This window comes from Dermacentor albipictus, chromosome 4, assembly GCF_038994185.2.
Source record: "Dermacentor albipictus isolate Rhodes 1998 colony chromosome 4, USDA_Dalb.pri_finalv2, whole genome shotgun sequence".
NCBI classification, from domain to species: domain Eukaryota; kingdom Metazoa; phylum Arthropoda; class Arachnida; order Ixodida; family Ixodidae; genus Dermacentor; species Dermacentor albipictus.
Genome location: NC_091824.1, coordinates 92,982,431 through 92,996,258, shown reverse-complemented (window position 1 = coordinate 92,996,258; position 13,828 = coordinate 92,982,431). Strand labels below are relative to the sequence as shown.

Below are 13,828 nucleotides of genomic sequence, written 5' to 3'. Positions count from 1 at the left end.
GCGCATGATCGATAATTTATCCAACTTTATGGTAAACAAATTATGTTCGTAATAGTTGGAGTGTCAGTTAATTTGCTCTTATAAAAAGAAAGTAACATAAAGAGAATGCACAAGAAAAATTTTTCAGTAAACTTAAGCACTTCCGGCACATAGCAAGTGTCGTCTGCTTGTGTTGCAACGTGCTCCGTCTTTGACGAGAGCTCCGCTGTCAGTGTCGCTCTGTCTTTTTGTGAGCGCTATGGTTCGGCTTTGTTGCATTGTGGACTGCAAACGCAGCCACTGGCAATATGTCAAGCTGCGACATCGTGTCCCTCTGCAAGCCAGTAGACGAGCGAACTGGCTGCAGCGCATCGGACTGCCGCTATCCAATCAGCGCCAGGATTTGCGCGATTGCGGTCATCACTTTAGACCGGAAGATTACTAACGCAATAGCGTTTCACGAGTCCAGTATTAGGGTAAATGCAAGCGCAAGGGGACAGGGCCTGGTCGTGTCCCCTTTCATGTGATTTCACGCAATGAACAGAGGCGCAAATGTGAATGGTCTGCACGGTGCAGCCACCTGGTGGCATAGAGCTCAACCACACACAGTAGCAGTAACAAAATGTATTCTTTGCTGCTGGTGCAAATTTTTTGCAGGGGTGTAATCGGTAACCTGTTGTTCATGTAAATGTTTAAAATGTTTTACACTTGGTTAGAGCAATATTAGCTCTTTCTTTGGCTGGTTAAGCTCTGTGCCAACGGGTGGCTGGACCGTGGAGACCGATCAGGCAGCTCACGTACATCTACGCTAAAGTTCCTTCGTCAGCTTGAGTTTATGCCTCCACAGTTCCGTTGAAACGTTCAGCTAGTGTGTGGTTACAGGAATACCAGACACGTTCGGTGCTGGGACAGAATGCTCGCAGTGCACGCTGCTTTCATAGTTCTTGCTTGGGGTCGGCAGCCAAGCGGCTAGCGGAGAGGTTTCGCGCGGGTGTGGGCAGCCTCCACAACAACCGGAAGTGGACAATGTGACATCGCATCGTGACGCAAAACGAGTGAAGGCGGAGCTTAGCCCCTGATCGCTCGGCGAACGAGTTGAGGAGGAAAAGCATGGCTAGGGAGGACGGTAACTTGCAATCGCTTGTAGCTCCATTAATATGTAATGCTTCACTTAAATTGTGGTGCTATTGTTCTACTTAAGCTGTACCCTACACGTATACAAAATTTGTCCGAACCGTTTCAGGGGCCCTTTAAACTTTTGTGTTTGTTCACAAGCGAAGGATAAGCTTGCGAGCAAATGTCTACACTCCTTCACCACGCAGCTTCTTTCACAACTGGTATGATAAATTCAATTTCAACAAGGTTTCGAGCATTAGGTTGGAAATCTCTGCTAGATGGTCCAGATATGGAGAAAAGCCCTCCAAGAGAATTTTAAAGCAAAGCTTTTTTTGTGAACTCTCCCGAACTTTCATGATCATGGCTGCTGGGTGCTGCTGTATTGCCGAATTGCGCACATGAAAAAAACAATTGAATGACACGACTTATGGTGGGATTGAACGTCGATCGCCCAGTACAACAGCCCAATGCTCTATCTATTAGGCCCCAATCGCACAAAAGCTTCTATTGTGCTAATGCCAACTAGCTCTATGAGATGATCGCCATGTGTGTCACACTGTGTAGCACGAGTGTGTGAGAACACATGCATAGGCCAGTTTCCTTTATGCCAAAGATGCAGGAGTGAAACAGACAGATTTATAGTATTTGATTAACTGCTTCATGAAAGCTTTCCTTCACATATTCCAACATGTGCATTGAATCTGTATAATTTTCCTATAATTTCATTCGTATGAGAAGAGCTTCAGCAGAACAGTAGTCAGTGGCGCTTCAGTTGCAATAACCTTACGGCTAGATTAATCGATGGAACAAGATCTCGAGTGTTCAGGACATGCAAGGATTGTGTTCTCACCTGTACCATACAACACTCAGTGTCATCGCCTCGCTCACCACCTTGCACAACTTCCACATTGCCCAAGTGTAAAACGGCAGCCAGTATACGGAAGATCATTTGCTGCTGGCTATCCGTAAAACCTGAAATAGAAAACCAGCACAACCATAAGCTCTTCAGAGCCAAATTCTTTAGGGCATCTTTGCACTCCTCAGTAGCAACATTTTTACATGCTGGTAATGAGAAAAATCAGCTCACCAAGGAGTGTGAAAGCATTTCTGGTTGTCTGAAATGACTGTGCATCATCAACACCTGGAATGTGCGCTGAGTCACCTTGGTTTGTGTAGTGAAATGTTGTTTGGTCACCTATAATGAAGTGATTCAATGGAGGTTATTCAAATTAGAAAATGTAATTGGCAAATTTATAAATGATCAAGTAACTACAGGGACTGAAAAACCCAAGTAACTACAAGTTTGCACAAGGTTCCAAACTACACCAGGGTTCATATACACATTGCTTAAGCTCAAGAAAATAAAAAAAATTATTGAAGTGAGCATACTTCATGCTGTTAAATTATGAAACATAATAGATTAACTGCATCTAAAGACTTATATGCTGTACTAGGCTACACAGTTCATAGCAACATGTGAGTTAATGATGTATGATCTTTGAAGCATCATACCAATCAGTGGAGCAATGCAACTGAGTGATAATCTGCAATAAATGTAAAAAATTTCCCTATAATACAAATTAGTGATCAAACAAATAATACCCAGCTGTAGATCTTGTAGTTCGTCAAGATCGGCAGAAGCACATAGCTGGTAGAAAATATGGTAGTTGCGCTCTTCAGAAGCCTGGAATACGACTCGAGACTTTTCTAGTAAGTACGTCCTCATGTTGGCACCGATGATGTTGAACCTGGAGTTGAAGTCTATTTCTATGTACTTGCCAAAACGAGAGCTGTTGTCATTTCTGGTTGTTTTTGCATTGCCTATTGCCTGTTTGGGACAACAAAAGAAAAAAAGAAAGAGCAAAATTAAGTCAAAGGCGAATTGATAGAATAAAATATGAGACATAAAGCAGGGGTTGTATTTTGTAAAAATTCATTTCACTTTCCTATGTTTTCTTCCTTTGCTTGGAACACTGTGTGTGCGTGTCAGCAAGAAACCTTTTAGATTTAGTTCTATATCCGACTATTCGTTATGCCGAAGGAGTTCAACTGTAGCTACAACAAAATTAAAACAAGATGCATATATACACACCAATATGAGTTTGTAAAATTAATGACTTATGGTTAGAAAGAACCTGAATGTGGGTGACACTCATTTCACTTGGAGACGGAGAAAACAGCCCAGAGAGCACATAGGTTAGGAGAATATCAGCTAGTTGATGGGTTTTGACATCCCAAAGCAACAAAGACGCTGACAGATGCTACAGTGGGGAACTTCAGACTAACTTTGACCACCTGCGTATCTTTAACTGCCTAAATACAAAAAGACAAGAGAGATAAGTGTTTTTATATTCGACCCCTACTGGAATACAGTCATAGCAGCTGTGAATTGAACTCTAAACCTTGTTCCCAGCAGCAAAACAGGAAAGCCACAGAGTCATTGCTGTGGTTCAAAATCTGAGAAGCAGGAACACAGCAGAGCACTATGTTGCACTGTTTCACTTGTAATCTGTGCTTATATCCATTCAGTTTATTCCTGCCTCAGTTACAACACAATATTAGCAAGTTAAGGCAAAAAATAAGGGTGCTACAATCACATCCATGTAGTAATGCAGCATCAGGCATCCACAAGCACAATATCCTTGATTGTGATAAAAGCTGAGATGTCGCACTGTTTTTTGTTCAAGCAATGCAGCAAATTTCATTCTGTCATGCTGATCGAAAATTTCTTGCCTATACAAGCAGCTAAGCCCACAGGTTCAGAAAATTTCCAGCCAAAAGTTATCAGCAACATTAGTCACGCAAAACTTTTCACAGCATGATTACATATTCTGTACAGAATAAACAGCTGAAGATTGGAATGATGCAGATGAAAGGAGAACTGAAGCTAGTAGCCAGCACACTTCCAGAAAGCCTTTCATGCCAGTGACATAAGGCAGTGAAAGAGCACAACCACGAAGAAGACACAAAGAACATGTCACAACACATGTTACATGTTCTGTCTCTCTCGTCTTTGTGGTTAATCTCTTGCACTACATCATGTCATTAAGAACCAAGTAGCCCAGCAACATGTCCTTCTGCTGTCATACCAGGCAAGTATGTCTACAATGCATATAGGGCCTTAGGGCATTATTAAGTGCATAACTGGTATACGAAACTCTCTCACTTATCAACTTGAATAAATGCGACCTTTCTTTACTTGGCATAATCATCCCACAACAGCTACAATGATCACTGTAATGACTAAACAAGAAAAAAAAAACATTGCGAAATTTTTACAGAATGCCTGCTTTTTCAATTGACATCAGCTACACTGCCTAAAGTTTGACCGGTGTATTGTAGAGCAGAGGAAAAGATCTGTCAGCTTAGTTGCTGGGTTTAGGAGAGACTAAATATGTGTAGCGCCAGCCACATGAACACATAAGCCATATGGCCTTCAGCCTGGTGTAAGGAATTTAATGGCTGCCGACATAATTAGGCATTTTTTGTTCTGCCGCATACCACTCGAGCGCTCTAGACGATGCTCCAGGGGATAGTACTTGCTGCTGTAAAAAATTGTATAGCTGAAATGTACAAAAAGAGGTTGCTTTGTGTGTTCCTCCAAGTGAAATCAAGCATGCAAGTCACATGCTCACCTCCATAATAGGGTTGGATGCCAAAACTTTCTTTTCAATGTGTGTCTCTGTAGAAGAACCTCCAACGGTAGCAAAGTAACGCATGGCATACTTGGCAGAAACAGTTTTTCCAGCTCCAGATTCCCCACTGACTATGATAGACTGGTTCATGTTTTCCCTGGAAAAAAAAAAAAAGAAAATGAAAGTGCGAGCCAAAGCTCTAACATTAAAAGGGAGCAATGTGCTCCCTCTTATTACAAAATTCGCGAAATTAAAATAACTTATGGATCAAGTTTGTAACTCTCTAGCTCAGCAATAAAACACAATATCACAATTATGCAAGCTGCACTTATTGAGATATAAAGCAGACAGAAATTGGTGTATTATACAGTGCACTCTGAAATGAGACTTTTGCAATACCCTCGTAAATATAGCAATTTCATGTCAGCCGTAAATTGATCAAAAATTTGTCCACTTTGTGCTCCAACAGATGCAGTTTATAGTACAGCAATATCCATTTTTGGTGCAGGGTTTCAGATTTGTATACTTCGCGGTACAATTTTCAAAGAACCAATTTTCTACCCACCGCGGTGGCTTGGTGACTATGGCGTTTCGCTGCAAAGCATGATGTCACAAGATCACATTGCAGCCACGATGGCCGCATTTTGAAGGGGGCGATATGCAAAAACACACGTGCCCTGTGCACTGGGGACACACTAAAGAATCCCTGGTGGTAAAAACTAATCTGGAGTACCCTACTACAGTGTGCCTCATAATCAAATCGTGCTTTTGGCACATAAAACCCCAGTATTCAAGAACCAATCTTCAGCAATCATTGAAAAACAGGCCCCAATCAAGATCGTGCTTCTAACAATTGTTGCAATTCAGATTTCTTTCTAAAATGCAACAAATTTCATTTAAATCGGTACATCAGCTGTCTAGTGAGAGCACTTCTGCCTTTTCACATGTACTTGGAACAAGGAAATCAGATTCAGCCTTGAGCCAGAACATCCTCTTAAGCACTTGACTTATGGTTGCAGCATATCTGAATGTGGCAGCCGAGTGGCGAGGACTACCTGTATCGCAGCACTGGCAGAAACATCACTTATACACTGTTCACATGGCAAGTTGGTTGTCAGGTGGAATACGGTAAAGACTACCAAACTAGCACAGCCCTTATACACCAATGTGCTCAAACTAACATCAAAAGTAGCTGCTCTAGCACAGTTCCTCATTACGGGCCGTATGGGCCTAAGGACTAAGGTGAATGAAGCAAATAAAAAGAAAGCTTCAAGAAATTAAACTAACTACAGTAAGCCAAGGCAACAATGCTGAGCAAAATAAGTAAGTGAGCTGTAGTTTGAATGCCCGAGAATGCACTGGAGCAAAATTTTGTGTGGATTAAATTTTGTGTAGGCTAAATTTTTTAAACCCCAAAAATACACACACACACACCTCTCCATTTTGGTGTACGCCTCCTCGGACACGGCAAATATGTGAGGATCCAGGTCACCCATAGCTTGTCCCCGATACGCGAAGATGGTGTCATTGCCATAAATAGGCAATTCCTCATAAGGGTTGATAGCAACAAGCACAATCCCTAAGGACAGACAGAAGGAGAAGAATGAAATAAGCAAATGAAATGAGCAGGGTGCTACAAAATAACTGTACCTCTTGTCTTAGGAAATAAATCTACACAAAAATCTCACAAAAATCTACACAAAAATCTACACAAAAATCTACACAAAAATATAGAACTATTAAAAAAATGAAGCAAGCAGAAGAATCTTGCATAGATGGTTGTTTCAAATCGTATTTGCTACATTCATTCTTTAGCCTCAATTAAGTTTCGCGATCCTGAAAGCAGGCTAGAAAAGATCAGGCTGCATTCTCGACCAAACACTCTTGAGGATACTTTATCTTTCCCATGAACATTATAGGCAATGCTCCACAGGAGAAATGATCATCGTGTCATCACACTTGAGGTCTATGTAACATGAATATAGCAGTGAAGAAAGATGCACCATTGCTTTCGTCAGGTGCACCTCTACTGACTCATGATTGTATGGATAAACTTACTCATGAGTGTGCAACAGTGTTGTCCTGTTTTTCTGTATTGTCTTCATGCTCACATTTTATATTAAACAGCAAATTATTTCAGCAAAAATGTGCTTACAAATAAATCTGCATAGTCTAAAAAATATTATGTTCCCTAATATAAGTGCAGGGAGGAGCATTTGCTTGTAAATTTTTGCCCAAGGCTGATTTGCTCCTAAAGTAAGTTTTCGGCTGCTGGTACCAGTGTCCCCTGTTCTCCAAAACAGGGTCCCCTGTTCTTTACTTCGATGTGCTAAGTGTTGGCACTTTTTCAACACGAAAAAACATAGCGCCCAAATCTCAATGTGTCCTATGCCCCATATGTCAACATGGCAGCATAATCTTCCATCATACATTATATTCTTAAAATCAGAAAACATAGAAGCCATTTTTTCTAGACAGTGGACCCCATCTTACTTCCACTAGTTAAAGCAATGAACTGGTACACTTCATATGCCACCACAATTCATTGATGCAAGGCCACTGCCTGCTACAGTAAATGTGAAAAATTTTACAGGTGGCATTTACCAGCCAACTTGCTTAAAGGGACACTAAAGACAAATACTAAGCCGACGTGGACTGTTTGAATACCATTCCAGAAACCTCACAACACTTGTTTCATGCCAAGAAAATACTTAGTTTATGAGAAAATTGCACCTGAAGGGTCTGAATACCTTTTTCGAAATTCAAATCTCCTGCCACCGAACCGGAGGAGTGGTGACGTCGCATACACCATCGCCACCCTTTGCTGCCGTCGGTGAGTAAAACGGCGCCCAACGGAGGGCGATACCAAGCCAAGAGAGAGCGGCAGATTTGCCGCTGCAGCTGCTTTTTGGTCAATTGGCGTAGTCTGTTCGGACATCCCGCGACATCACATAGAAGTTGAATTCCCTGCTACTTGCAGTTTGTGCGAGTTTTGTGAGCCAGCAAAGCCAGCACAGCAGCACGCAATAACTGCTGCAATGCGAAACCATGGTCAGCATGGAGTTGAGTGAAAACAAAACCTTTCGACCGCCGGCATCATTGTCAAGGGTAATTTCAAAGCATTCTTTTTTCTAAAAATGAAATAGAACTGGGCAAGTAGCATTTTATTTCATCTTATAATACAATACAAGGATGTTTTGTGCAACGAGTGGTTGAGTACTAGTGACAATTTAACTGAGGCGTGCTTTCATCATCGTGCAAGTGCTTGAATGTTCCGAGGGAGTCTCTAATCATGTCCTGCATCTACCTCAATTACCTCAAGGCTCTGTTTGCGATAATATTGATGCCTTAGATTCTCGAGCACTAATCCATCACTTTAGCTTGGCTTCATATTTGCCTTTAGTGTCCCTTTAAGTGCTGCCCTCTGAAGTTCATGCTTACAAACTTTCAATTGTATAAAATATACATTGTTTAAGATGACTGACTGGGTTTTGAGATCTCAATAGTCTCACTACGCAGCCGCCTATGCACACCACCCTTAATCAATTCATCAACAGTGGACGAACAAGGGATGCCTTGGCATGGATGGAGGCAATGCTTTGACAAGAGGATTTGTCTTCATCAGAGCAACAACTGGTTTCTGTGGAAAGGTTTCTATAGATAACCCTACCCCAAGTATGGGAAGCCTAAGCAGCTACAAAAAAGAAAAGTGAAGTGGAGTAGGGTAATGGAAATGAAAATGTTCAAGTAGGTATCTGTGATGGTGAGGAGAGGTGGAGCATAACATGGAAGGTGGTTCTTGAACCTTCAGCTTATCAAAATGTTGGCTTCAGGTTGAAGCTTCCCTTGTTTTCCCACTACTGATCAATTGCAAATGAACTCTCCCCAATCCTGTAGCCCTTCATCTCATTTGAATCCTCATTAAACAAGGCTAATAAAGCTGAGAACAGAACCCACGAGCCGGAATTACGTATCCACTTTATTATACTGACAGAAACATGTGAAGACAATACAGAATCCTGCATCCTGTATACAGCCTCGTCTCTCAGCCTGCGAATCAGAGATTCAATAATGCTGTCAAGATAACCAAGATTGGAAGTTGAAAGAGATAATGTGCAATAAAGCAAGTGGCTGCCCTTATCTTATGCAACAGATAAGAAAAAATGGCATATTGTAAAAGAGGAGCACTTAGTTGCAGTCTTAGGGCTAGCACCGGTAAAGAACTTGCCAGAAAAGTTCTTACCACAGTATGTGTAGATGACATTGTTATTGCAGAACCGCACCTGGAGGTTATGCAGAACTGAAGAAGGAAAAAAAGAAAGAAAGCTTAAGCAATATGGTCAACGTGTACATTACTACAAAATTAACAATAAAATATGTCATTTTGTGCAATGCACAGCTTCAAGAACATGAAGAGACCGATTTACCTGCAGGTTCATGCAAGTATGAAAGCGATGTCAAATCATTGCCGCCAATGAGAATCTCGGGATTGCGTAGAGGTGGCAGCTTCTCTGGTGCGTCGATGGTAAGCACCACTCTCTGGAAGCAGAAACAACACATAATGCAATTATTTTTCAGCGCCATACCTGGGTAATCTTTTACTGCACAACAAAGTTTTCCTTGACTTAGCTATGAGAAAAGCAGCCCATGATGAACAGCGGGACTTTCGTTGTCAGTAGTCCACATAAATTACCGCGAGCAGTGGCAAAAAAGTGGGCACACTTTCAGATAGATGAACACACTGTACATAAAATAATATCATACATGAGCTTAGATAATTCTTTGCTATATGAGAAACCCTTTAATTCACTCTGACAACCTTGCACATGACACGCTGATCAAAGGTTTGCAAAAAAGATAATTTTACCACATCAAATTGAAAACACAGATGCTTGAAGTCCATGTGTACAACACACTAACCTGTTTTTCTTCATCTTCCACCTCAAGGGTCTTGCCATCAAAGCCTTTGGAAATCTCTGCAGCCTTCCAAACAGCTGCTGCATCTGGCAACCATACTCGAGCACCCTGAAATAAGCATTCCAAACAATCATGCTGTACAAGAGATGGCCATTAAATGAGTATTGAGATGACACTTCTCCCTTGTCATTTATTAATGCAAAGCATTCTTGTTTGAGTTAACCCAGTTTTTAGTAGTGTACCTGGTGTAGCAACCAGTAAAAAGAAAGAAACCGTACTTTGGATAGTCATTGTACATGGCTTCTGCCCGAATTAAGTTAAAAGCTTTGTTCCCCGAAAGAATGCAACATAGAACTGCATAATTCACCATGACGTCAACGTGTCTCTTAACAAGCTGCTCTGCATCAAGAGCGGGCGCCACTTGACTGTGGCCTCACTTTGTCTGGTTTGCTACCAGAATGCTCTAGAGGGAGGCGCATTGCACTTGCTCCACCCTAAGTGTCTGCACATTTCTGAACAACGGTGAAAGTGCCACTGGGTATGTGCCCTGACACATACACATATATATTGCCGTATCTGTAGTGCGGTACGGACGATGACAATAAGAAGAAATACTGGCATTTAAAGAAAGCATAATGAGGAAGTCGCTAGTGCGCACTATTAAGACTTGTCCTGACTGTTCCTGTTGATCAGTGCTCTTGGCCCCTCAGCCTTCAATGTCCTGACAATATGTATATATACATAGACAGACCCGTGCGTACACCATATGAGCAGTAACCGTTCACTGCAGAACACTTATACAATTCATAACCATTCTCTAACAAACCAAGCATACTTCGCATCACACAGATGTCAGCTAGAGTCGAGTCTACTTAAACCTTTCTTTTGTTAAATAAAGGTGCACACCATGTGAACGCTAAAAAAAGTATTGCCAAGCATCACAGCACCTGAAATAACTTAGTTCAATACTTGCTTCTGCAAACTAGTTTAGGTTTCATAACCGAGGAGGTGGGTGCATCATGACACATTGGCTCACTTCATTCATGCAGTCACTATGGCGGCTACAGACAAGGAGTGCAGCACCCTTGTTTATTTCTTCATGAGCAACGGCATCATAAGGCCAATTTTGCTCTGGGTCATGATGTCACAATAATGTCAGTGTCTCCAGGGCCAGCATTTCAAGACCAACTTCAGTATCAAACTAAAATACCTGTTAAGCGTTTCCCAACCTTCAAGTTTGCCAAGTGTCATTCCTTCTACATATGAGAAGCGCACGGTTGAGACCCTACAACTTCAAAAATATGTGCCGGTGTTCCTTTAATAGCAGAAGCTTCATTGTGCATCATTCCATCACCAGCCTTAAATATACAATAGAACTGCAGCACGCGATAACACTTTCAGTATTTTCAATACAGCAGACATCACCTTTGTCAGTGGACACTTTTGCCTAACAATTTGACCTACATTAAATAATATTGTACAGTCATGATGTATTAAAACTTGATGGTTGTTCATGACTGATGAAACTACTTTTATAACATATCTGGCAGTGGTTAGTGTTCTTTTTCTCTTCTCAGTTCTGTATGTTACAGTATGTACCACCCTCCGCCAACAATTAGACAAATGTACACCAGTATTACAGTACTCTCTGTGATGTCTGCAATGTTAGAAGGAAGACCTAGTGTTCTTCAACGTTATGTTCAACTTACTTTATCATTACTTAAGGCTCCACTAGACTAAATTATGAAGGGGCGATTGAAAACAGGATGTGCACTCTACGTATGTATGCTGTATATTACTGTAGTCACCCGGTTCCGGAGTCCTACTTTCAACAGAAGTATTCTTATCAGAACAATTATGCAACTGCCCTTACGCGGATACTTGTTCATATCATTTTCTCGCTCAGCAGAATAGGTACAAAGTGAGAGAAACTGATATGCACAAGTGACAGGCCAGAATAATTAGGAATGATAAAATACGGCTGAAAACTTTTCCCTTTCAAATAACTCATTGTCAAGGCAGATGCTCTAGGTGTTCTGTGAAGCGTTCTGCAGGGCCTCGCTGATTTAGCTCAGATACCGGGAATTTTTCAGGTGATTTCCAAACATGCTAGTCGGAAAAAACGAGCGGCAACACACTAGCACGGGCTCATTTAGCGCCAGATTTCACGAATAAAGTCGCTGAGCCAGTGCGGGTTAACAATGACTAATTAAAAGCATGAATGCGACGAGTGCCTAACGCAATGATCGAAATGTTTGGTCTCCAAATCAAGGACGCTTACAGCTGGCCTGCATAGTCTGTAACCGCACGCAGCGTGTGGCAGCGCTACAGCTATTTCGACATACGGACGGACGTCTGACAGGCAGCCTAGACATCTCATTAAGCAAAGCTAAAGCCTCGCTGCAGGCACGACGCCGTCGCAAGCGTGCGTACCCTTTCGTCCAATCCTGCACAGGCAGGCGCCCTACGCGCACGGTTAAGCCGAGATGACCAACATCAACGCCCACTGCAGAATTACTCACATACTTGGGCCTGCTCCTTTCAGGAGATACTTCCATACACGGACCGCATAGCTTCTAGAGTGAGCTCAAGCAAAGCGCTATCGCAAACTTGAATGCATGAGCACGAATTTTGAATACTGCTAAATCTAGTAAGATGACAGCTGTCTCTCGTAGAGGACTTGTGCTACTGTTCGGGGCTTTCTCTAGTAGTTTTAGAAGCCTCAAGCGACAGTTCACAATTTACGAAACATTTACAGGATGCACTGTTCTGAGCAATTTTTGTGGATAACATAGCGGGATATCAAATGGTGAACAACTATTACAGAGAGAACCACTACGGCAACCAACCAATACTCAACGAAGCTCTACTGACCTTCGTGTAAAGCTCCTGCGTCGACATGTCTTCTCCAATGAGGCTAAAGAGCCGAACTTTGGGGAACTAGCATTCTGTTCTGGCCTGTCGTACTTTTTAAAGCTATCTACACAAAGTAGATGACACAGTACAGGCCATTGCCGACATTACATTAGCCCGTACAGTTGCCGGACAACCAGCAGCAGCAACGTTTGCGACACTCACTCACTCTCTTGCTCCTCCTCCTTCCCTGCGTGCTAGCAACTACTTTATTAATTTATATTTATTATTTTGCCGTCAGAGGACGAGAAGATTATTTGTGTGTTTTTTGGGGAATTTAAAAGGCCAATATCATCCATAAACTTTGTAACGCAAGTGGTTTAAGTACTCACTACTTGTTAATTACTTTATAGAGTTTTCATCCTCGATTTTGGTTTCGGTTGTAATTGAGCGCTGCAAATGCGTTCCAGGCAAACTTCGTTCATCTTTTCTCTTTTACTCCACAACTGCCACTGTATTAGCAGTTCTCTTTTGTCCGCGCATTCTTAATTCGTAGCGTACGCAGCTGTGATCAAATAATGCCGATGGACACAACAATGCATGAGCTTACTGTCTTCCAAGATGTGATCTGATAAGCCGATGGACGTATCCGTCGTCTTTGGTCATCGCCAGCTTCAGCCCCGTAGTTGCACGTTATTATTTCTTCTGAATGATGGAAGTTATGAAGGCAAGAATTACCCATTTGGGTTTCGCCAGACATCCCTTTCTCTTGCGGCTGCTGAGAATTCATGCGTAAATAAAAGGATTTACAACAGTTGAAATTAACTTGTTTCAGAAAGCATGTTTGTTTACATGTGATGACACACTATAAATGTATATTGAAGTACAGTGCTCACGGAATGAAATGGGACACGGAACGTTTAGTAGAACCCTACTTACGTGCCAAGTACGCGAGAGCACCATGTCATTTCGCTAGGAATTTGGTCACCAAAGGTGACGATGACTCCGATGTAAGTGTACGCGCCAGAATTACGTCGATGTGACACGAACTGCAACCGGTTGACACGAAAGTATGCGCATTACTTAGCCCTAAATTGACGCGTTTCATTCCGTGAGCACTGTACATGCAACGTACCTGACGACGCGCGTACGTAGCAGATGCATCTAATGTCTAGGTACCAAGTCCAAATGCCTTCAACATTGTGTTGACATTACCTAAAGCGATTAATTTAGAATTACACAAAGTCTATAAGATGGTGGCATCCATAAGGGCTTTCTTTGTCGTCTTTGTCTGACTGTTCTTAACCGACAGCTGTGCTATAACTGTA

General features: G+C 42.0%; 1 protein-coding gene across 3 annotated transcripts in view; it reads right to left on the bottom strand.

Moving 5' to 3' along the window:
- didum (dilute class unconventional myosin) overlaps positions 1-13,808 on the bottom strand; it is a 70,157-nt gene extending 56,349 nt beyond the window's left edge. The window contains exons 1-10 of one of the 3 annotated variants that reach the window (XM_070537264.1): positions 13,636-13,808; positions 13,111-13,278; positions 9,651-9,755; positions 9,158-9,269; positions 8,974-9,030; positions 6,165-6,309; positions 4,731-4,887; positions 2,698-2,923; positions 2,183-2,290; positions 1,946-2,067 (exon numbers count right to left, since the gene is read on the bottom strand). In XM_070537264.1, the coding sequence (XP_070393365.1) occupies positions 1,946-2,067; positions 2,183-2,290; positions 2,698-2,923; positions 4,731-4,887; positions 6,165-6,309; positions 8,974-9,030; positions 9,158-9,269; positions 9,651-9,755; positions 13,111-13,260 (1,182 nt within the window). In that variant the 5' untranslated portion in view covers positions 13,261-13,278; positions 13,636-13,808. Of the gene's footprint in view, positions 1-1,945; positions 2,068-2,182; positions 2,291-2,697; positions 2,924-4,730; positions 4,888-6,164; positions 6,310-8,973; positions 9,031-9,157; positions 9,270-9,650; positions 9,756-12,521; positions 12,729-13,110; positions 13,279-13,635 lie in introns of those variants that run through there. The other 2 variants (XM_070537265.1, XM_070537266.1) reach the window with 2 other exon arrangements.
- Positions 13,809-13,828: the final 20 nt, after the last annotated feature.